Raw genomic sequence first — 24,922 nt, forward strand, 5'->3', positions numbered from 1 at the left:
GGCTGGCGGCGGGAGGAGGTCTCTCCGCCCCACCGCCAGCCTTCGCAAGGCTGCTCAGAAGGCTGGCGGCGGGAGGAGGTCTCTCCGCCCCGCCGCCAGCCTTCCGAGCAGCCTTCCAAAGGCTGGCGGTGGGGCGGAGAGACCTCCTCCCGCCGCCAGCCTTCGGAAGGCTCCCCTGAAGGCTGGCGGTGGAGCGGAGAGACGACCTCCCCGCGCCAGCCTTCGGAAGGCTGTCCTGAAGACTTGCGGTGGGAGGAGGGTTTTCCTTCCCACCGCCAACATTCAGAATGCTGTTCTGAATGTTGGCGGTGGGGAGGAAAAACCCTCCTCCCACCGCAAGCCCCGGGAACAGAGGAGAAGCGCTGCGCGCCTTCCCCTCTGTTCCCGGACCTGTCCTGAAGGCTTGCGGTGGGGAGAAAAGCCCTTCTCCGCACCGCCAGCCTGGCAAGCGGTCTCCATAGGAACGCATTAATTGATTTTCAATGCATTCCTATGGGAAACCGTGCTTCGCAAGACGAAAAACTCGCAAGAAGAAAAAACTTGCGGAACGAATTAATTTCGTCTTGCGAGGCACCACTGTATATATTTGTCTGTACAGGGGGGAAAGACAGGTTGGCAGCAAACCTATAGAAATAAATGAACCTAAATTACAGAGGATTTCGGCGACTTGCTTTTGCGAATGTTCCATCAGTGCAAGCGTTACCTCTTGCTTGTTGGAAAGATCTCCTCTCTTCCTCCCATCCCCTGCACTGTTCCAGGTGTTCTCCTGACTCCCGTAGACCATTGTGGTGGTATGGGGGAGAGAGGCAAGGGAGGGGGGCATTCAGGGCCGGATTTAGGTTTGATGAGGCCCTAATCTACTGAAGGTAATGGGGCCCTTTATATATCCAGCTGTCCTTTGTCATCAACAATTTGTCACTGTTTTTTGTGTTGAATATATGCTATATGGCAATTTATGGACCTAACAGGTCTCTAAAGCCATTTGCCCATGTTGCCATGCCACCAGTCCATGCAGAATGTAGGCACCCTATATATAGAAATGAGCAAACCAGGGATATTTTAGGGATCAGGCTAGCAGGCGGGGCCCATTCCTTACATCATAGGAGCCTACACAACACAAAACACTGCCGCTGTATGTAGGTTTTATTTTATTTGTTTTTTATCTTATATTTTGGAAATGTACATCCACAGGTTTTTTTCCTTTAAATTTTTTGCCCCCCCCCCCGAGAGTGGGGCCCTAAGCTGCAGCTTGTTTAGCTTATATGTAAATCTGACACTGGGGGCATTGCACAAGTGGAAATCCTTATGTGGGCTTCTGCTAGCAGAACCAGTTGGTCATGTTCATTAATTTCAGAGGATCTTCTCTGAGCAAAACGTAGCACAATACCACCCATTGCATTTCCCGTACAATGTAGGATGAACCCTTTTAAAAGAAAGGGCTCCGACAAGACAGTGTCATTTCCATTTGCTTTGGCAGCTGGAGCACCAAATGCACCTGACCTGGTTCTCTTTTAACTGTCTGCTTGGTTTTTGCTCTCTGAAGTGCAAATTTGGGCTCGGAGTTGTTTAGACTCTCTTTATCTTTTCTGTATAATCCGTTCACCTGGTTACAAAAAATGCTAGCAAACGAAGATGATGTGCACTGGATGCTCCTTGTAATATTTACGCCACTGCTCTGCAATTCTCAAACAATCTGAACTTGCCGGGTGCGGAGAAGGAAGAACTTTTGTGACTACATTTTATTACATTTGCTACTATTACAGCGCAGTCCAGTGCAATATCTACTTAGGCGTACATCCCACAGGGTTCAAAGGGGGGTTATTTCCAAGCTAAGCATGCTATAGGACTGTGGCTTCAGTATTTCATCAGAGATTGGTTATTTCTAGGGTTTTGCTGCAGATAGATGACCATCGCTGAGGGATGCATGATTGGCATGAACCAATCGTGATACAGGATAGTGAGGGAGTCCAAACTTCTCTGTGGAAGATTTAACTTTTCACTATTTCTGGACCGATTCTGACAAGCACTGAAAATGCCAGTAATGTGGATGGAAACTTGGGATGCATACAGTCGTATGATTATCGTCTTCCAAAGCAACTACTCTATTCTGAACTTAAAAATGGAAAGCGTAATGCTGGTGGTCAACAGAAGAGGTTTAAAGACTCTCTCAAGGCAAATCTTTAAAAATGTAGTATACACCAACAATTGGGAAACAAGTGCTCCAATTGGAGAACAGCCTTTTCCAAAGGTGTCATGGGCTTTGAAGACACTCGAACTCAGGACACAAGGGAGAAATGTGCTACGAGGAAGGCACGATTGGCGAACCCTCACCGTGATCAACTCCTGCCCGGAAACCTACGTCCCCACTGTGGAAGGACGTGTGGATCCAGAATTGGCCTCCACAGTCACTTACGGACTCATTGTTAAAATTGTGGTTATGGAATACAATCTTACTCGGCTACGAGTGATCGCCAAAGAAAGAAGAAGTCGAGCTTGGAAGTAAAACAGAACCCGTTCTGGAAGTCCGTTCGACTTCCAAAACATTCGAAAACCAAATCGTGGCTTCTGATTGGCTGCAGGAAGTTCCTGAAGCCAATCGGAAGCCACGGAAGCCCCGTCGGATGTTCGGCTTCCAAAAATAGTTCCCAAACCGGAACAGTCACTGCCAGGTTTGCAACGTTTGGGAGCCAAAACGTTCAGGAACTAAGCTGTTTGACTTTCAAGGTACGGCTGTAATTTCAGGTGCTTAAGGTGGGTAGAACACACAGAATTTTTTTAAAAAATAATAAAGGTACGTACGCTCTTCACAGAGACGCCCCATCCATCCATCTGGGCAAGAACACACATTTGGTCTCTCACAGATGCCGCCATTCTGACACGGGAACCGGCAAATAGCTGGAAAGGGGAGCGGCATCAGGTTAGAGAACGTGGGACAGTGAAAGCAGAGGATGCACTACAGAACAGACACATTCCAAACATTCTTGGCAGTAGGTGGTTTCTAGGCAAAGTAGGTTTCCTTACTTGCAAGGATTATTGGGTACAGTGGTACCTAATTTGTTCTGGAGGTCTGTTCTTAACCTGAAACTGTTCTTAACCTGAGGTACCATTTTAGCTAATGGGGCCTCCTGCTGCTGCCGCCGCACCACTGGAGCATGATTTCTGTTCTCATCCTGAAGCAAAGTTCTTAACTTGAGGTACTGTTTCTGGGTTAGCGGAGTCTGTAACCTGAAGCGTCTGTAACCCGAGGTACCACTGTACAGCATACTGGATGAGCACCTTAATTAGTAGCCTTCAGCCACTGAATTAATTTTGTCAGGTTACCCTGTCAGCCTGAGCCCCCACCTGCAACACGGGAATAATATTTTATTTATTTCCTACAGTTAGACCTCGTATTTCCTGCAAGGAGCTCAAAGTGGCACAGTTTGTTTTCCTTTCCCCATTTTATCAACCTGACAACCCTGTAAGGTAGGCTTGCCAGAGAGAAGGTGACTGTCCCAGGTCAGCCAGTGAGTTCTGTGGCTGAGTGGTTGATTTATATTTTGGTCTCCTATGTGGGATGTCATCCATTGGAACTATCAAATGCAACATTCCTTATTTCCCAAGAGTGGGCACAGGCAGGGGGACATCCAGTCAGTGTAACTTCCTGTTCCATTGGTCTGGAGCATTCTCCCCCTGCATGTGATCTGGGAGATGGGCTGACTCCATAAAAGAGCCAAGTCACACAGCCATTTTCTCAGTCTTGTCTTCTCTCGCTTGCTTGCTGCTCTTTTGCTGCCATTTTGATCTCTTAATGTAATTTTGCTGTCTGCTGGCTCTCAGCTAGCAGCACATGAGCTCAATCTCCATGTGAGATGAACTCACAGATTGTTATGTACCGTATTTTTCGTTCTATAAGACGCACCAGACCACAAGACGCACCTAGTTTTTGGAGGAGGAAAACAAGAAAAAAAATATTCTGAATCTCAGAAGCGAGAACAGCAAGAGGGATCGCTATGCAGCGAAAGCAGCAATCCCTCTTGCTGTTCTGGCTTCTGGGATAGCTGCGCAGCCTGCATTCGCTCCATAAGACGCACACACATTTCCCCTTACTTTTTAGGAGGGAAAAAGTGAGTCTTATAGAGCAAAAAATACGGTAACTACTAAGCAAAGCCTGCCTTTCAGGGATCAAATCTTGAACTGAAATGTCAGTAAACTTCTTGTTACTCTTGTCTCTTTATTCTTTTAAGAGGGATAAAAGGGGACACCGGGAATAATCCATCTGGGCAAGCCAGATTGGATTGCTTAACTAAAGAGATTCAAACGAATCTGCAAACTAGCTTCCTGCGATATTGAGGGGAATCTGCAATGCTATACCACCCACTAGTGTGAGTGAAGGTAAGATAATACTTATTCAATATATCCTTTCCTACTATCCTTAACATTCCCACATCCTAGGCCTTAGTCCAACACTCTACCCAGCTGTCACCAACAGGTGCATTCCAGATGTTGCAGAACTAAGTCTTGTCATCCCTAGACTTAAGCCATGCTGGGAGTCTAAAAGCATCAGGAAAGCACCACATTGACTTTTTCACTGGAGATAATATTGGCTTATTTTTACAGAGTTTCTGTAAATTCAATTCAGGATTATTGAAATAACGTAGAAGAAATATTTGGCACAGTTAGGAAAAAGTAGGTCTTGCATTTGCTAAATATTTATACAGAAGAACATGCATATGCACTGCTGCCCTCTAGTGGATTCAATGTTTGACCTACTTCAATCTTTTTCAGTAGGTTAATAATAAAATAAAATAAAATATTCTGGACCTGGGACCCACCCAGCCAGGTGAACCTCTGTCATCTGGGTCCAGTTTCAATCTATTGGTCCATATCCACCCAATTACTGGCTGCAGGAACTTCTTCCCTTGATATTGGTGGAACAGAGCTGGGCGTCAACAGCATATTGACGGCACTTCACTCCAAATCACAATGGCTGCTCCTGCAGTGACTTCGTACACAGATACGAAACAGCACGGGCAACAAGAATGATCCCTGCAGAACCCTGCAAAACAGCTCCCATGGGGTGAAGAAGCCACTCAATGCTGCTTTCTGAAACTGCTCTCGGAGATTGAGAGCGGAACCGCTACAAAGCAATGCACCCAGCTCCTAAATTCTGAAAGCAGTCCAGGAGAATCAACAGGGGCACACTCCTCTGAGTTCTCTCCCAACCAAGACCAACAGACTAGGGTGACCAAGGCAATTTGGGTCCCAAACCAGAAGCTGGACTTGCAATGGGACTAGATGACCGATTCTTTCCAAGCACACCTTACCAAAGAAGGAGATATTAGCAACTGGTAATTGACAGATATTTCTGGGTCCAAAGATCTCCTCTTGAGGAGATGAACCACTTTCAAAGCTTATGGCACCACGACCCCTCTCACGGCAAGGCATGAAATCACCCCCTAGACTCACACAGTCAATTGCCTCTTCAGCTTGCTTTTATTAGCCAAGAAGGACAAGAGTGGGGAATACATGTAGGGGCTGGACCCCATCCATCATCTCCTCCCTGTCATCAGAGTGCAGCAATTAAAACTGATCTGACAACATATTGGGCCACATGGTGGTCTGAGTAAAGGTAAAGGTAAAGGGACCCCTGACAATTAGGTCCAGTCGCGGACGACTCTGGGGTTGCGGTGCTCATCTCGCTTTATTGGCCGAGGGAGCCGGTGTACAGCTTCCGGGTCATGTGGCCAGCATGACTAAGCCACTTCTGGCAAACCAGAGCAGCGCACTGAAACGCCGTTTACCTTCCCGCCCGAGCAGTACCTATTTATCTACTTGCACTTTGAAGTGCTTTCGAACTGCTCGGTGGGCAGGAGCTGGGACCGAGCAACAGGAGCTCACCCCGTTGCGGGGATTCGAACTGTCGACCTTTTGATTGGCAAGTCCCTCTTATCAAACCCATGTGAAGCACAGCGTCTAACGTGGAATGAATTTGAGCACTGTGTCACACTCACAATACCCAGAAAACCTCTCGCAGGGGGTTACAGCATTTTGTCTCTTAATGGTACTTAAATAATAATACAGATTTACTAAGTATGAAGAATACTATGATTTTTGTTGTGAGTAATATATTTTGCACTTTCTTGGGGGGGCGTCTACAACTGGGAGTGAGCTGCTGAGTACTGTATTGGTTTTTCCCTTGAGGTTACTCCGAGTCACACTGAGTCTTACTGTCATGAATCCACTGGACAATAATAATAATAATAATTAATTATTTGTACCCCGCCCATCTGGCTGGGTTTCCCCAGCCACTCTGGGTGGCTTCCACAGAGACCAAAAATACACTAAAATGTCACACATTAAAAACTTCCCTAAACAGGGCTGCCTTCAGATGTCTTCTAAAAGTCTGGTAGTTGTTGTTCTCTTTGACATCTAGTGGGAAGGCGTACCACAGGGCGGGTGCCACTACCGAGAAGGCCCTCTGCCTGGTTCCCTGTAGCTTTGCTTCTCGCAATGAGGGAACTGCCAGAAGGCCCTCGGCGCTGGACCTCCAGAGTTGCCAGAATATGACATGTAACCTGCTCAGAAACGGTCCCGACGTAAAGTACTCACACTGCATTTTTATTTGTAAGACTCGTATTAATTAAGATGTCATTAATTGGGTTAGAATGTATTTATTTTGCAGACCTGGGGCATTTCGTAATACTATTTATTGGTGCTAAAGCCCTACAGGGTTCACGTGAGTCATTGATGCTGCCTGCTTTCATGCTGCTTCTGATGTAGGCCCTTCAAAGGCTTAGGTGCTGGAGGTTTTTTTGCAATGCAAATAGTCTGCATTATTTATAATACACTTCTTCCTTTCTCTCTTTTTAAAAAAGCTCTCTAGGACATGAATCAGGAGAACACAAGACCCTTTCTGCCTTTGGTCCTTTTTTTCTATTACTCATTTTTTGGGTAGAAAGGCGAGGATGAATAATGCACGATATTTAATAGATTAAAGAGTTGCATACAATAAAGCTGGTTGTTATTTCTTTTTGTAGATGCTCAATGTTTGCTGGGGACGGATAATCCCACATCCTCTCAAATTGCTGCATGCAGCTGGATTCGGGCAATGTGCAGGTCAGCATAAGACTGTCATATGTAGACACAAAATTTACACCAGCGCCATCCTTGCTTATCCTTGCTGTAAAAAAGGTAAAGGTAAAGGACCCCTGGATGGTTAAGTCCAGTCAAAGACGACTATGGGGTGTGGCGCTCATCTCGCTTTTGGGCCGAGGGAGCCGGCATTTGTCCACAGACAGCTTTCCGGGTCATGTGGTCAGCAGGACTAAACCGCTTCTGGCACAACGGAACACCGTGACAGAAACCAGAGCACATGGAAATGCCATTTACCTTCCCGCCACAGTGGTACCTATTTATCTACTTGCACTGGCATGCTTTTGAACTGCTAGGTTGGCAGGAGCTGGTACAGAGCAACAGGAACTCGCCCTGTTGCAGGGATTCGAACCGCTGAGCTTCTGATCGGCAAGCCCAAGAGGCTCAGTGGTTTAGACCACAGCGCCACCCACATCCAAGAATACCCACGCACTCACTAGCCAAGCCGGTGGTTGGCATGGGATGGTTGGGGTGGGAGGGAAGGAAACAGAATTCTGGAAGTTCACCCCTTGCCCCCAATGTTTGAGAAACACTGAGCCGAAATGCAATGGTGATTTCCTGAACTGTCCTGACAAAACTGGGATAGTTTTACGGGAAATATGAAACAGATAAATCTTCATTCCACCTCCCTTGCAACGTCCAGTGGAAGACAAGTGGTAACATCACAGCACCAGGCTGTGTGTTATTTGCCAACACCCTGCCAGCCAATTCTGCAAGGCGGGGCAGAGCAAACCTTAAGAACGATGATGTCAGATAGCGTGTTGCTTTGTGTTTAACCTAGATATCAGTTGGAGGTTGGGTGGTGGCAGCTCCACACCTCCCAGTTTGAGTAGCCCCGCAGCTAAACTGAGGGAGGAGTTTATTCTATTATTGCTACCTTTAACATTATTACCTCAAGGTGGCATTTATGGTCCTCCACCTCCCCATTTTAATTATTATGTTCATGATTGTTCGTTATGTTTTCTCACAGAGTGACCCAAAGCAACTTACATCAAAAGCGATTGAGGACAACCAAGTAAGAACCGAAAACCAGTAGTAATGGCAATACGGAAAGAAAAGATTAAAAAAAGATGTGTGTGTTGTTGTTTTTTAAAAACCTTTAAATTTAGAAGCCTGTTTCCTGAAATATGTTGTCTCTAAATTCAGCACAGCAAAACCATGACTATATTAGAAGCAGCACCTCCACCCTCATAGTTCAACCCGGACACTGAGGTCCATCTCCAAGGGCCTTCTGGTGGTTTCCTCACTGCGAGAATGGTGGGGTATAAATAATAAAATTTTTATTATTATATTATATAGACAGTGCTTCTTTAACGGTAAACACTGGGGAAACCTCTGGGGAATTCTTTTTAGAGGGCACCTATCATACAATTGCTAGAGAATGTGGCAGGATGGGCCTCTGGCACAGCTGTTATGGCAAAGGCCTGTTTACCTCTGCAGGCTGGTGGCGTTGTCCAGGTTGCGTTCTCTAAACAAACGCTTCGTAGGGAGCCTTCCAGCATGTATCCGCTGTAGCACGAGTATGTCACCACATCTCCGTACTGATAAAATGTTCCCCGAACCAAAGCGTTTGCTACGTGAGCCGGTGGTCCACAAGATATCTCTAAACAGACACAATAACGAAACTGTGATTTAAATGGTAAAGCACATCACGATTTGACTCTGAGAAGACTATTCAGGGAGCTTGGGGTTGGGGGGCTGGTAATTAGTCTGAATATCATATTTGACTTCAGCATTTATAGATATGCAAGGATGCCTGACTTCCACGCACATGGTTGTTTGCATATGGATTTGGTTGACAGGCTGGGGCTCCTTATACCTTCCCATATGGTCCCTCCCAGCTGCTGGCCAAATCTGAAAGGTGGGTGGGGCTGTCCACTTGTCAATCAGCTGGCGTAAGGACACATGGCACTTTGAAGCCCCAACAGCCAAGGAGATCATTGGGCCTTCAAAGCACCGGGTCCTCCCTCCATTTGCATTCTCTGGGGGCGGGGTCAAGTGGGGGCCCCCAGGCACAGGACAGAGCTGTGAGGGGGTGCTTACATGGTGGTGCCTTGTTGTACCCCTTCAAAATCTTGCGCCTGGGGCCATGGCCCCCCTGACCCCCACACTATGCACCTGTCCCCCCATTACATTTACATAATACCCAAAATGTGAATCTCAGCTTTCGCAGGCAGAAGACTAGGCATGATTTCAAGGCATGTCCAACTCTCTCAGATTGACACCGATTGATATGACAATCAGCACTTTTACCTGAACGTGAATTAATGCAGACCGGCCTATAAAATCTCTTTGTCGACTTGGTTTTGTGTTCTAGCTTCACTGGAGAGAGGAGCTTAATGCTGAAAGCTATTCTCAATAAAAACGAAAGTCGCTTTTCATTATTATTATATTACTTACTTTCACATTTAGCTCTAGTCGGAGTCCATGCCTCATCAGAATTACAGGTTATGACAGATGGCCCTCGAAGCTGATAGCCCTCTCGGCATTTGATAAATACCTTTTGCCCGACATAAAACGTTGTCTCCGATAGGAGGGCATTTTCTGGGATTATGAATGGCACAGGGCACGGATTTGCTGTTAACCGTAGGAAGAGAGGGGAAATGCAGATAGTAAACAAACCTGACATATCCTTACTTAGTTAAATTATGCTACCACTGAAAAATAGGCTTACTTATACAGTATTTAGTCCACAACGAAAGCTGTAACCTGTTCATTTAGGTATTCTGTCCATTATTTTAAGTGTATGTGTAACAGTGTAGTACTTATCCATACATATACATTAAGAAGAAATTGATTATTTTGATTGTTGTTAGCCGCCCTGAGCCCAGCTTCGGCTGGGGAGGGCAGGATATAAATAAAATTTATTTTTATTATTATTATTATTATTATTATTATTATTATTATTATTATTCTCTGCCAATGGTGGCATGGAAGTCACCAAACAGATATAGCAATGAAAGCAATAAAAGTGAAAACTGTAGGAGTCAAAAACAAGTAAAGCTAGTTTCCATTATTGAGAAGTGAACATACGTCTGCACTGAGGTATAGGATGGCTCCACGTTCCTGCTTCTGTGCACTCTGCAATGGGCTCCCCTTCTAAGCTGTACCCTCTGTTGCAATAATACGCAGCCCTGCTGCCAACTGTGTTGTTTTCATAGACAGCATTCCCATTCTCAATGAATTCTGGATCTTCACATCTGGTTTCTAAACAATGGTAAGTTAATTAGGACAATTGTTTCTTTGCAGTGAATCATTTAACAAGAGAAGCATCAGAAGAGCAACGAGAGTCTATCAGGGCTCCCTAACACCCCTCTGAAGATGTGGATTTCTGTGAAGACAATCTGGACCTCTCACTCGTTTGGAATAAGAGGACGGTGTATAAACAGATCGCCTGTGTCCCCATGAACAAGAAAACTAGCAGGACACTCACAAATGCAAAACACAACCCAAAAATCACCTTTGCAGGACGGAAAGGGTTTACTCCAAGTTCCATTGGCCAAGCAGGTGATGTTTTCGGGTCCAAGCAAGTGATATCCAAAATTGCATACAAAGGATATGTTGCTTCTGTAGTATGTTTTCTCTACGACTACAGGCAATGCATTTTCCACTCTTGGAGGTGGTTCACATCTTATGCCTGCAAGAGAAAAGAAGCTTGTGGTCAGTGGAGAAAGAGCTTAATCACGAGCCAGGGCTTGAACGATATGGTAAGCAAAACCTTGGCTTGGCTTAGTGTGGTGTGGAAGCCCTCTCTGAGAGACCACATGTTCTTACAGTCTCAGTAAGCCATAGTTCGCTTTACTGTGTTGTGCAAACCAGGTCATGGTCTAATGCCTAACAGCAGCAAACGGTTCTGTAGGGAAAGTGGACACAGGGAGGTTTTCCTTCCTCTTTTATAACGCTAAAACTTGGGGGAATTTTATGAATGAAGCTGAGAAGATTCAAGACAAAGGAGGAAGCACTTTTCTACACACCACATGGAATTTACTCCCGTGGGAGGCAGTGATGGCCAATGACTGGTCCAGCATGACTCATCTTATGTTCAGGTGATTCTGGATTTTTTAAAAAAAATATTTTGGTTTCTGATATAGATTTTTTGGAACACATGTGTGTTTTACCTACCGGCGGGTTTTGTTGTTTTTATTGTTGTACATTGCTCTGGGCTCCCTTTTGGAAGAAGGGCAATTCATGGCTTCAATAAACAATAAATATAACACTAGGACAAATAAAACAATAAAACTGTCCAATAAAATTTTATTGGACAATAATAACAATAAGAAGTAAAATATACAATGTGACCAATGTAATAAACAGTAGGTGTAAATGAAAATAGACAGACAACAAGAATCGTATGTATAGAAGGATTTATTTGTTTACAGATATTTTATGGACAAATGTGGAGGAAGAATAACAATATAAAAAATGCATAAGGAAAATGCAAAAAACTTAGAAACGATATAAAAAAGCCAGAAGAAAGAAGGAGGGAAGTCAGCTCCTAGGAGCAAATATAAATGTAAAATGTAATGCAATATGTGTATGTACAGTATGTAATTTAAAAAACAATAAAGATTATCGGGGGGGGGGGGTAAAGGACTAATAAAACAATTCGGGGGGGGGGGGACGAAGACACCCATTGTTTCCTCTCCCTTGTTACATGACCACCAACATGGCTTTGCCTGTGGCAACTACAGGAAGGAGAAGGCTTTGCGTTTCTACTGAAATTTACCTAATGTGGAGAACTTTTGTCAACTGACACTGATATTTACTTACTCACACACGTAGGGGCTGAGGGGCTCCACTTCTTGTTAACATGGCAAATCCTTCGAGCTGGCCCCTGTAGTTCAAATCCCTGATCGCAATTGTAGAGAACTTCATCTCCAAGCACAAAATCTTTGCCAATAATGGATCCATTATCTATTGGTTCAGGGGGCCCACAGGATATCTCTGAATGAAAACACACAGGTGATCTTTTCAGTAAAGCGTTCAACTTCCAAAATGTTTGGAAACCAAGGCGCGGCTTCCAATTGGCTGCAGGAACCTGTGGAACCTGCGGAAGCCGCATCGGACGTTCGGGTTCCAAAGAACGTTTGCAAACCGGAACACTCACTTCTAGATTTGTGGTGTTCAGGAGCCAAAACTTTCGACTTGCAAGGTGTTTGGGATCCAAGGTGTTTTGGATCCAAGGTACGACTGCACTTAGCTTTGTTTACTTTGCTGGTATGGATGAGTTTGCAGATGTTTAATTACTAGGAAAATGTGGGGGGGGGGGAGCATCTCAGAATCTCTGCAAAGGACCCAAACAGACTCCGCTGAGCTATACAACATATTCCAGTATTGCACCTTGGGGTGGGGGTGGGGAGCCATGTTCAAATTAAGCTTGACATATAATAAAATTAATGCATCGCTTACTTCTGCAGACTGGTGTTGCTCCACTCCAGAGTTTATCTGCTCCACAAATACGCTCTGCATCACCCTATCGGGTAAAAGAATAATTCAGAAAAGAGCACAAAATATCCTATTCTCACAGGAAATCTGATATTGGACAGAGGAATCTTTGACCAGCAGATCTTTGGGCAAGGTGCACCAGCTAATTCTAGCAGATTCTCCTCTCCAACTGAAGCCCCGTATAACAAAGCCCACCCAGAGGGGCCCAACCTCTGGAGCTGAGAGGAGGAGGAGGAGGGATAAAACTGATTGCACAAGCTATCTCCTGCATGCACAACCACTGGGCACAACCCAAGGAATAACGGAAGTAGAAAAGCATTATCGAAGAAATATGAAAGCGTTCTCTCATAAGTCTGTGGGGGAAAGCTGGGTTGGCAACTTCAATAAAATATTTGAGGGGATGGGGATGGGGTCCCACACAACCAATCAATGGGGACTGAAGAGGAGTGGTACCCCAGACAAAGCTCAATGAAGATTAAGCAATGGTCATGAAATGTCAAGTACGGGAGTTCCCCATTTCCCTTCTGGTGGCTCACCGATAAGAATTAACGAGCATTTGGTAGATTTATAGTCTTTTTATTACAGCATTCTGTTACAAGCACAAACAGGCAACCCCCTGCAAGGATATGAGTTACCTACTGTGGCGTTTGCCTTCCTAGGTGTGTGACATCATACTGGGTTCATAGGGAAAGGGTTAACTAATTGTAAAATGACTAACCAATGGGAACCCAGGGGGCAGAGTTAACTGTGTATAAGGTTTAAGCACAGAGTTTTTTGGGGGGAGAGAGTTAGAGGTAGGGTGGTTGAGAAGACAGTCTGAGTTAGAAGAGACAGATAAGATAAGTCTGTGGGTTGGGCTAGTCTGGGGTGAGACTGTGAGATAATTTGTTATGAGGAGTCAGTCAAACAGTTGAGATAGTCAGTCAGAAGGTATTAGGAAGGTGTAGGCCAGTAAAAAAAACCTAAAGTTAAGGTACTGACAGGAATATTATCGGAGAAACATAAACTTGTTAATGTTTGTAAAATAAACTTGTTTTTTTGGTTCACTTTTAACAACTGTTTGGGCTCAGTGTTTTACCAGAGAGTAACGGGTTGGTGGCAGCGGGGAAGCGAGCACAGTGGTGGCACAGGGATCAATTGACCGTTAAACGTCCAGGGACCCTGTGTGATCACCACACCTACTCTGTCTCTTCCCCACTTCCGCAGCAAGAAGCGCTCCAATGGGATGTCCCCCCCCCGTGTCTTCTTTGTTCTCTGACACGCTCGGACCTCCAAGTTCAGGGGGAGGGAGGGGGTTCCCCCCCACTCTTGATTGCTGTATCGCCCAGCTGCTCTCTCTGTTCTGGTTGCTTAGCTACTATCTCATAGCTGGGTAGCTCCTCTCTCAACTGAGCAGCTTCTGTGTCTGCTTGTCTCCCTGCTTCTGGAAATGCTGGAAGCAAAGGGGGGGGGTTGAATATTCCCCCTCCTCTTCTGTTAGGAGCTGCTTTTCCTGCGACTGCATCCCCCAATCTTCTGATCCAGACCAGCCTCTGACATGGAATGCCAAGTGAGTATTGTGAGGTGGAGGAGGAGAAGGAAATGGAGTATCTGGGGAGGTTTTTTTGGCTGGCTAAAGTCATGAACGGGAACAATTTGCACAGCCACATTTTGTTGCAGGTCCCACTTGCGTCATTAAAACTGATCTAATTTTTAAAAAGCGCTTTCTCTCGTTTTCCTTCCTGATACTACTGTGTTCATCTTTGGCCACTGAGTTCCACTGCGTTTTACCATTTTAATGTTATTGTGAAATATTTGGGAATTTGCTTACACAAGGGCAGCATACAAACATTTTAAATAATAAATAAACAAATACTGTCCCCTCCCAAGGTATTGTGTTATTACAGGGGTCAGCAAACTTTTTCCCTCAGGCCTTGTGGGGGGCCAGACTATATATATATATTTTTTGGGGGGGGGAAATGAACGAATTCCTATGCCCCACAAATAACCCAGAGATGCATTTTAAATAAAAGCACACATTCTGCTTATGTAAAAACACCAGGCAGGCCCCACAAATCACCCAGAGATTCATTTTAAATAAAAGGCCTCATTCCACTCATGTAAAAACACACTGATTCCCGGAGCGTCCGTGGGCCGGATTTAGAAGGCAATTGGGCTGGATCCGGCCTCTGGGCCTTAGTTTGCCTACCCATGTGTTATTATTATGAACAACAAATATACAGGCTGAAAAATTCTTGCCCAGCCTTCTTCCTGGTGTGCTACTTTCCTACTTTCAGGTTTGTTTTGTTTTCGTACAGCAAGAGAGTCAAAAATACGATTTGCTGCCTGCAATTTGAAGTGCTACAGCTCTCTCATCTCTGAACTACTAGTTTATTTCCTCCTCATTGTAGATCTGGCGATCCAGATCCTCATGGAGATCCAGCTACAGTTCCTGTCTTAACAGATGCAGACCTACAACTAAAGCTTCACAAGCAATCATCCCAACTTGGATCCAGTTTCTGGTGTACCAGTTTGAAAGGTGCATTGGACGTATAGTTTTGTGACTTAATTCTTTTGAGAATGGCTTTGCCAATTCCTGTGGTTTAATGAGTGGCAAATAAGATGCACATCATAAGCGATGCAGCACACCTGTATTTTATTCTCAAGTGCAAATGATGGTTGTAAGAAGCTTTTCCCAATAAAAGGACACATTGATTTTAATTTAGCATGCCATCTACTGGGCAACATGCTAACCAACAGAATGAAGAAAAGATTGAATGGACTTACTTCCAACTCATAACCAGAACTGCATTGATAAAGAACCATGTCTTTGTAACTGTATCTGTTGCCAATCATTATTCCATGTTCTGGAGCCTCAGGCTTTCCACAGGAAACAGGAGCACAGATCTCGCTTGAAAATAATGGCATCCAGTTACCGTTATTCTAAAAAGAGGGGGGAAAGTATCTCCATGGCTTGCTAAGCAACACAGAAGCAACAAATTTCTTTTTTCTTTTCACAAGTGCAAACAGCCTAGCAACAAATAACTTTGATATGCAGAGTTTAAGAAATGACTGGACTGAAGTATTGAGACGTTCACTATTACCTAGACCAGGGTTTCCCAAACTTGGGTCTCTGGCTGTTTTTGGACTACAACTCCCATCATCCCTAGCTAACAGGACCAGCGGTCAGGGATGATGGGCTTTTTAGAGTGGTGTCAGGGGTATGGCATGTCCTGCGTTTTTCTGGATTGCAACTTGCACTTTTTGGAATTGAGAAAAGTCATAAGCAAAAGTTCTGACGATTAGCAGAAAGGTGTTTATTCACGCAGAAAGCATTATTTGGATCAAGAAATGTTGAGCAGACATTATTTAGCAGCATGAATTTCTTCCAAATTGCTAAATAGCATTTTTTATTCTAAATATTCCAAATTTTGTAGACATAAACTGTTCCATGACAAATTACAACGATGCAACCATTGCTTGCTAATCAAGCCGTTTAACGGTTTCCAGGAGCTATATAAATTGAAATGTATCTAGAAAAACAAAAGGATAAAACTCCACTACCTAATAGGAGCAGGTCCATGCTTCTCTAAGGAGGATAATTTGACACAATTCTCATATGTCAAGTTTTATTGAGGTGGCATGGAATGTCTGGCCTTTCAAATAACAGAATTAACTTCCTCTAAATTTAAAACTAAGGATGCAATCCTAATATACAGACTTCCCTAACAGACACAAGTCCCATTCATTGCACTGGGAATTACTTCCGAGTAGGCATGCATAGGATTGAGCTGCCAGCCTGGAATGGTGCCGTTATAAAAAGGTTACGAGGGAGGATTATTTTCAGATCAATATTTTTTAAAACAGCGATGCAGTTCAGTTTTCATTTAGCAGAATAAAAGCATGGTGTATTACCATAACATTATTATTATTTCGCTCTTCAGGAATGACTTCAGTAGGCACAGATATATGACTATTAAGACAAGGATTAAAACAGAGCAAAAGTGAGATAAACCTTTACCTGGCATGTGGAAGTGTTTGCTCCAATCAAAAGATAACCTTCTTGGCATGATAAGGTAATGCTCTGGTTCACAGTGAACTCATCCCCAGAAATAATTACATTGGTTATATTTGTTGGCAGGGAGCATTTTCTGGGGCAACAGGAAATACTATTAGGGGACCAGTGCCCATCTTCCCGACAGGTACAGGTGTCCATTTCTGTCTCCATCACATAACCCTCCAGACATCTGCAACATATAAGTCACACTGGGGTCACCGGCAATTGGTACATATTGCATGCTCTGAACTGCTGAAGTAAATCCTAAGGTACATATGTTAGCTGTCTGTGATAAAATAAGACGTCTTACACGAGACTTGAAGATAAAGATTTACTTATTAGGTTGGCAACAGTTGAACAACATATATTATTTGCATACCTATTAATGAACACAATGCATTTCACTCCCTTGAGCCCAAGAGCCTGGCGGGAAGTTGCGCCGGTCTCCCCAGGCTTGCAGATATCTGTCCCCCGAGCTTGTGGGGCTGGCAGCCTCCAAACCAGGTCGGGGAACAGCGGGATGGCGGCACTGCGCCTCCCCGCTGTCCCCCGAGCTTGTGGGGCTGGCGCTGGGGAGAAGCAAGCTTCTCCCCACTGCCAGGCTCCAAACCAGGTCGGGGAATAGCGGGATGGCGGCGCTCCGCCTCCCCGCTGTCCCCCGAGCTTGTGGGGCTGCCCGATATCTGCCCGAAGCCCGGGGAGCGCTCCGGAGCGTGCCCCGTGCTTCGGGCTGCAGGCTGCCTCCCGCAAGCCTTGCGAGCCCGCTGGAACTCCCGCCGGGCTCGCAAGGCTTGGGGATAGCTTCCTGAAGCCTGGAGAGCGAGAGGGGTCGGTGTGCACCGACTCCTCTCGGTCTCCAGGCTTCAGCGAAAGCCTGCATTCGCCCCATAGGACGCACACACATTTTCCCTTCATTTTTGGAGGGGAAAAAGTGCGTCCTATAGGGCGAAAAATATGGTAATCAACTAACAGAATGACCAACCAACTCCCAAACGCCAACTGCCACCTCCTTTCCCCAATACCGTTTATTCTTCGTGAAATACATTTACAATGCAAACACAAAACAAGCATCTGTTGGGGATGTCTGTGTCTGATGATTTAACAAATCCTACTTCTTGTAAGGGGAGAAAGGAAGCTTGCCATAAAACAACCCGAGCAGGGTTTAAGGAGATGGAGAGGTGCTTCAGAGAGCAGTATGCAAGCCGTTCTCTTAAGTGCCTCCCCATCTCCAATAAACAGTGGTGTTAAAACCCCATTTAAAGGTTGGCTGAGCTGTGATGGGGAGGAGCTTAAGGTTGGTTGGGAGTGGAATGGGAGGTTGGAGTGACCTGTGAGGGGATGGGTGAGGGTTTTGGTCAGGTATAAAGGGAGATTGGCTAGGTATGGGGGAAGCAGGGTTAGCAGGTAGGCAGAGCAAACAGGAATGGCAACCTCAAGTTACGTATGTATGTATATATGTATGTATGTATGTATACATACTTATACATACATTCTAAGGCAGACTAGGGCTGGTAAATACAGTGGTACCTTGGTTTAAGAACAGCTTAGTTTATGAACAACTTGGATTAAGAATGCTGCAAACCCGGAAGTAGGTGTTTTGGTTTGTGAACTTTGCCTTGGAAGCAGGACATGTTCCGCTTCCTGCTGAGTGTGTTCCATTTGTAAATTGAGTCCCCCACTGCTATGGGAAAGCACGCCTTGGTTTAAGAACGCTTTGGTTTAAGAGCAGACTTCCGAAATGCATTAAGTTCATAAACCAAGGTACCACTGTATATTGATATATCGTCCAAAGCCAGTTGGAAGTCCATATTGTGAGATTGGTTTCATAATTTTTGACCTGGCAACATATCACCAATTGTGTTTGTGTGCTATGCAAAAACAATGATTGTGGGGGAAACAGTGAAGCCAGCCAAGGCTTCTCTATATTTCTGTACTCCTTGTTAACTCTGCTGGTTCACCTCTCCCCTGCCTCTTGCAAGGGGCAGTGAATCAAAAGAGCAGGCTCTGGCAAAAACCAGGATTCTGGAAAAACCATGAAGCCAGCCAGTGACTCTACATAGTTCCCTCCTTATTTCAGACATCATGATTTATTGGTAAGTCGTGATGCTTTTGCTGGTGATATTTCACGATGCTGGAAACCAGGTATCGCCCAGGCCTAAGACTCTTAGACTGGCATGTGAACTCTTCTTACCTGTACTGGACTTTGCTCCCATAGGCTTGCGACTCTCCAACGGCAACTGCGTGAAGGACAGAAGGTGGTGGCCCGCAAGTCAGTAAGGTGCAACTTGGATACGGCTTGCTCCAGGCTCCTGTTTCCGTGCACGTCAATTCCGATCTCCCTTGCATCACGTAGCCCAGTTCGCAATTATAAACGATGGCATTCTGGTCTACAGAGCTGCTCCCATTGATGAATGCGTTGGGGATCGTTGGCGGGGGGCCGCACGAGATCTGCCCGCAGTGCGGAAAGCCAGAACTCCATCTGCCGGCAGCTTCGCACGTGATTTCTGTGGGTCCTAGCAGCTTGAAACCTTCCAGGCACTGAAACTCTACCCTCTGGCCACAGCTGAAATGGTTGCCTACAACTTCCCCATTCTGAATCACGGGCACAGGGCATTCGCAAGGCACGCACGAGGGGGCTGTTCCATTCCACATCCCATTAGCCATACACTGCCTCACTGGGTTCCCCTGTAACTCATAGCCAGGAAAGCAGATGTACTTTATATATTTCCCATAAGTGAAGACCGAGCCGTTCAGAAAGCCGTGAGAGATGTCTTCAGGAGGCCCACAGCTGACAGACTCACAGAAAGGAGACTCTCTATCCCAGTTACCGTCAGCCTGACAGATACGTACGGATGCACCACGCAATACATACCCTTCGTCACAGCGATGCTCAATTCTCTTCCCAAAGCCAAATTCCGACCCACTAGTCTGCCCGTGACGAAGCGCCGGTGGTTCGGCACATTGGATCACCCTGCAAAACGGAGATCTTCCACTCCATCGTCCGTCTGCAAGGCAGACTCTCCTCTGGTCCCCTTCCAGGATGAAACCTTCTTTGCAGCTGTACTCGATATGTTTTTGGAACGTATATTCCTCTCCTAGCACTTGGCCGTTCTCTAGATTAGGGATTTGGCCGCAGGAAATGGGAAGGCAGATTGGCTCATCCCCATCCCAATTCTGATCGGCCTGGCACGTTCTCTTACCTGGACCATTTAACTGAAACCCAGGGTCGCACTCATAGTGGACCACGCTCCCGTAAGTGCGACCTTCCCCTCTTATTGTGCCATTCATGGGCCTGCTAAGCCCCGTGCATGATACTACTTTGCAAGTCGGGGCTTCGCCACTCCATTGCCCATTGGGCAGACAAAGTCTTGTTTCTGAGCCCATCAGCTTATACCCTGGTTTGCAGGTATACTTCACTGAACTACCAAGCGTGTTCTCTGTAAAATTCGCGAAGCCGTTTTCCGGGTGCGGCAGCAATTCGCACTGGCTAGAGATGCAGACAGGGGCACTGCCATTCCACATGCCGTCCTCTTGGCAAGCCAGCTTGGAATTCCCTAAGAGTTCGTAGCCAGGGTAGCAGCTATACAACACCATAGTCCCATATAAGTACCCTGACAAAGGCAGTGTGTTAATGGCCTTTGAATAACTTTGCATGTCTTTCTGGTTATCAAGTATTAGGGAGTAAAAAGGTGGGCTGGCAGTAGGGAACCCCTCTTCAAACCCTCCTCCATGGGCAAAAAGCTTGTCATTGCTGCTAATTGTTATATACCCCCCAAAATCTATGTGGGGAGGAAGGCCACAATCAGTTGGCAGGCATACTGGGCTAACACTAGACCAACCAGACTCTTCACAAGTCTGCATGGCAAGACCTGAGAGCTGAAATCCTGGCATACAGCTGTATATCACCATAGCGCCATAGCTGTAATCTGCACCTTCGACGAAGCCGTTCTCAATGGGCTGTGGAGGATCGCAGTTGATAGCTCGGCAAGAGGGAATTTCTGCATCCCACTCCCTTGTCTCCAGGCAGCTCAGGACACTTTCCCCTTCGAGCTGGAATCCTCTGTCACATGAGTAGGTAACTGTCTGCCTGTAGTGCAGGTCAATGTACGAATATCGGCCATTCTGAATCTCCCTGGGCTTGGAACACTCAATGGGCTTGCAAGTTGGCTTCCTTCCAAGCCAGTGGCCGTCCTCCCCGCAGAGTATGGTCATGTTCCCCACTAGCTCAAAGCCTGGTTTGCAATTATACAGGGCAGTGCTGAGGTAGGTAAGGCCTTGGACGTCTACAATGCCGTTCTGAACTTCCGCCGGCTGTGGGCACTCCACCGGAATGCATTCCGGCAGTGGGGCGCTCCATGTACCGTCGGCTTGGCAGCTGATGGTCGAAACACCTTTCAGCAAAAACCCATCCATGCACGTGTAGCTCACGGTGCTGCCAAAATGAAGGGAAGACACCACGGAGTCTGAAAAGGGGATATAAGGCGGCCGAGGGCACAGTACGGCTTGGCAGACAGGGAAAGAATCGTTCCACTGTTGTGACGTCAAACATTTCAATACGGAGGCACCGTGCAAAGCAAAGCCCTCTTTGCAGGAAAAGTGGACCACGCCTACTTGGCCAGCTATCTCCTTCATGACCAGCTGATTCTCAATTAGCGGGGGCTCAGAGCACTTTGCCGGGACGCATTTGGGGTTTTGTTTTCGGTCCCACACCCCAGAGTTCTGACAAGTCCAGGAGGCATCTCCTATCAGCTCGTAGCCTTCGTCGCAGAAGAACCTGACTTTTGCTCCCACTTCAAAACTTTCTCCCTTGCTGAAGCCGTGCCGGAGAGAAGGTGGTTTTGCACAAGTGACAAGGGTGCAGGAAGGAAGGGTTTCACTCTGCCACTGGCGGTTAGCTTGGCAAGTGAACGTTGCACTTCCATTCAGCTGATAACCAGCATTGCACCGAAATCTCACTTCGCTCCCAAAGGAACGCCCTGTTGCAACCTGTAAAATGGACCAGAACAGACTTTAGGGCTTATAAAACGTCACACACCTAGCAGATAAACACTGACTTCTGACAGTTCATAAATGTTAAGGCTTTGATTCCAAGACCAACTGACACCATTCCCACTCCCCCGCACTTAAAGAGTTAAAGATTACCACAAATTCCAGTCTTTCTCTGTGCAACTGAGGTGGGGCATTAGCTGTGAGGCCAGTTTCATAGGACCAGATGAAACAAAAACTCCAAAATTTAATGTGGAAAGACATCATTATCAACAAAACTCAAACTCAAGGTGAAATAAATGTGCCTGTACACCTGAACAGGTTTTGGTACCTCTTTCAGCATTTTTATGGATGATGAATGGGAAAAAGTGATATCAGATACATCTTTTGGTTATCCCTACAAATCTGCCCACCATCTGTACAGGAAAAAAAAAATACCAGAAAACTCAGCCAGCGAAATGTTTTCTGGTTTTCTTAGTGTCCTGTTTAAAAGCACTGCACTTACCGGATTAAGTTGCACATATCTGATTTTTAGAAGTCTGATTCAGAGACTAATGCATTTCCCTAACTACCTTAAACAAAAACTCTGCTTTTAATTATTTTTTCCAAGTTCATTGGCCTGGACTTTTAAACTACTGAACCTTCCAGCTGCTAATGCTGTCTATGCTCAAGGCCTTAGCAGTACCTCAATAACTCCATTTGCAAGTTTGGGTGGTTCTCCACAGGACACTGGGTGACAGGTGGGCATAGCAGCGCTCCATGTTCCGGTTGCCTCGCATGTCCTCTTCTTCTCTCCTTTGATATAGTACCCTTTAGTGCAGCTGTAAGCCACGATGGCCCCAAAACTGTAATTTGTGCCGATTGCATAACCGTTTTTAATGCCTGCTGGTTCTCCGCAGCGAACAGGAATGCACTGGATGGTCAATGGAGAAGGGCTCCATTGCCCTCCCCGAACACATTCAATCTTAGCGGACGTGTTTAAGACAAAGCCTTCTGTGCACTTGAAGCTCACAACAGACCCGGCTGCAAATTTGGCCTTGTTTGACGATTCCAAGATGCTGTAAGGCGCAGGCAGTGGTCTCTCGCAGAAGTCGGCGATACATTCCGGAACGTCTTTGTCATCCGGCGGCACCCACTTTCCCTGGGCATTGCACAGCAACTGGGCATTGCCAGCTAAACTGTACCCATCAGTGCAGTAGTAGATTGCTATGTCGCCGAAGAGACGATGGCCGCTTTCTGGAGAGGCATGTTCCACAGGCGGAGGCTCATCGCATGAAACGGCCACACATTGCTGGTGATTCAGGTCCCATTTGCCACTCGCCAAGCATTCCACAGTTTCAGTGCCAATTAATGTGTAGCTGTGGAATGGAAGGAAAAGCAACATTAGATTCATAATAGAACGGATTTCTAACGTCATACAGCAGTACCTTGGTTCTTGAACGGCTTGGCTCCCGAACAAATCAGCTCCTGAACGCTGAAAACCCAGAAGTAAGTGTTCCGGTTTGCGAACATTTTTCGGTAGCCGAACGTCCGACATGGCTTCCGCTTGGGTCCAGGAAGCTCCTGCAGCCATTCGGAAGCCGCGCCGTGGTTTTCGAACGGTTTCGGGAGTTGAACAGACTCCCGGAATGGATTAAGTTGGAGAACTGAGGTACCACTGTAAAAGTTTTGAAATGTACTTACTTTTTTGGAGGGTGGGTTAAGTTGCCATGGGAAAGTTTTATTCTCAGAAAGAATGGGTATAAATGATTAAAATGAATTAGAATATACCTTTTCTGTAAACCATGGAAACTAGTGGAGGAGTAAATCACTGTCAAATTCCACTGATTTCAACAGGAGAGTTATTTTAAATTGCCGGGCCTTAAAAGTATTTAACTTTGGAGCCGCAGATAAAAACAAGTCACAGCTATGAAAGTGTTTTCGCATGCCTACGATTATTTCTTTCCTAGATATATTTCCTCGGATGCAATTCACTGGCGGTGCTGGGGCTCCTCCTACTGATGGGTGCAATCTTTTGCCCCCCTATCAAGTAGTTAGCTCTAAAACAAATCATTCAGGGAGCTTTGAACAAAAGGTTCCGTTGAGCTAACACATCTTTGAGACCAAAAGGTGGATGCTCTTTTTCAGCCCAAACATTCCTTTCTGGGCAAGCATCCAGGAACCACTTGCCAGTGTTACGGGGGCAGAGGCTGAGGTGGACAGAGCAATGAATATAAATCTTCCCTTTGCACAGCAGGCAATTTTCTACACACTCTCACACTTCCCTCTCTATCCAGACAAGCATCAGAGTCGAAGGACACTTCTCAGCCAGGCAAGCACATTTGGGGTGCAAAGCTTTGGAGCTGTGCGATATATTGATAAATGGCGTTCAGTTCACAATACTGGTTTCAGACAAATTGAGCTGGCAATACATTGCGATGGCTGGGGAGCTGCCATGTATTTGCCATCACAATTTGCCTGCAGATCAGCAAGGGTGCAGGCAGGCAGGCAGGCAGAGCCTGAAAACATTCCAGGCGAGCCTCTTCTCGGGCTCCATCTGCTTGCCTGGCTGCACCTTTGAGGAAACCCCCCTGCCTCCCCCCCCCCCCGGCTCAAGCTGAACAGTTGAAAGAAGCCTTGATTCCCCCTCTGGCTCACGTGAGCCAAAGCTCACGGGGCTTTGCAGGGATGGGCGATATACCTCTGTGATATCCCTTGGCTGCTCCTTCCTCCCCTAAGGTGGGGAGGAAGTGTCATTGAAATTCTACTCAGTATTGATCCAGAGTAGATTCCAATGTATAGTTAGCAGAGTAACAACTTAAACACGTTGCAGGATCCCCAAAAAGGAGACCAGAGGCTCTGAGACCAGACCCCACAGCTAATTCTCCCCTGGTCTCCTCCCTGGCCCAAGTAGCCAGCTAGCCCTGGGGGATTATCTAATTCAGCCAGCTAGCCCTGGGGATTATCTAATGCTTATTTCCCCCCAAATTGATTTTTGATTTTTATTGTTATTCATGTTTTTATACTGTATTTTATGCTGCTTTTACAATTAAGTGTTTTAAATTTGTTGTTAGCCGCCCTGAACCGGGAAGGGAGGGGTATAAATAAATAAATTATTATTATTATTATTATTATTATTATTATTATTATTATTATTATTTTATATTTCATCCAGCAGAGCTTTACTGCTACTGAAGGCAAATGAGCATAATGGTCACAAATCCAATACATTCAGGATTGGCTTTGTCCATAATAAATCCAGTCACAGCAGACTTAACTTAAACTTACAATAACTTATAATAAGCCTAAACCTTAACACTAAGCATACTATGTACAGAACAC

The 24,922-nt window shown here is 45.8% G+C and overlaps 1 protein-coding gene across 2 annotated transcripts in view; it reads right to left on the minus strand.

Moving 5' to 3' along the window:
- The window catches only part of SVEP1 (sushi, von Willebrand factor type A, EGF and pentraxin domain containing 1), a 135,649-nt gene that overhangs the window by 12,671 nt on the left and 98,056 nt on the right, over positions 1–24,922 (minus strand). Inside the window, exons 37-47 of one of the 2 annotated variants that reach the window (XR_014542952.1) lie at positions 22,287–22,959; positions 18,807–21,601; positions 16,580–16,805; positions 15,346–15,469; positions 12,544–12,607; positions 11,905–12,078; positions 10,595–10,771; positions 10,168–10,341; positions 9,535–9,711; positions 8,567–8,737; positions 2,800–2,895 (exon numbers count right to left, since the gene is read on the minus strand). Coding sequence is in view for 1 of the 2 variants with exons in the window: in XM_083592578.1 (XP_083448704.1) it covers positions 2,800–2,895; positions 8,567–8,737; positions 9,535–9,711; positions 10,168–10,341; positions 10,595–10,771; positions 11,905–12,078; positions 12,544–12,607; positions 15,346–15,501; positions 16,580–16,805; positions 18,807–21,601; positions 22,287–22,959 (4,883 nt within the window). In the remaining variant the exon portion in view is untranslated. Of the gene's footprint in view, positions 1–2,799; positions 2,896–8,566; positions 8,738–9,534; positions 9,712–10,167; positions 10,342–10,594; positions 10,772–11,904; positions 12,079–12,543; positions 12,608–15,345; positions 15,502–16,579; positions 16,806–18,806; positions 21,602–22,286; positions 22,960–24,922 lie in introns of both variants that reach the window. The other variant, XM_083592578.1, reaches the window with a different exon arrangement.

Source organism: Podarcis filfolensis (genome assembly GCF_964270895.1).
Source record: "Podarcis filfolensis genome assembly, chromosome: 17".
Lineage (NCBI taxonomy): Eukaryota > Metazoa > Chordata > Lepidosauria > Squamata > Lacertidae > Podarcis > Podarcis filfolensis.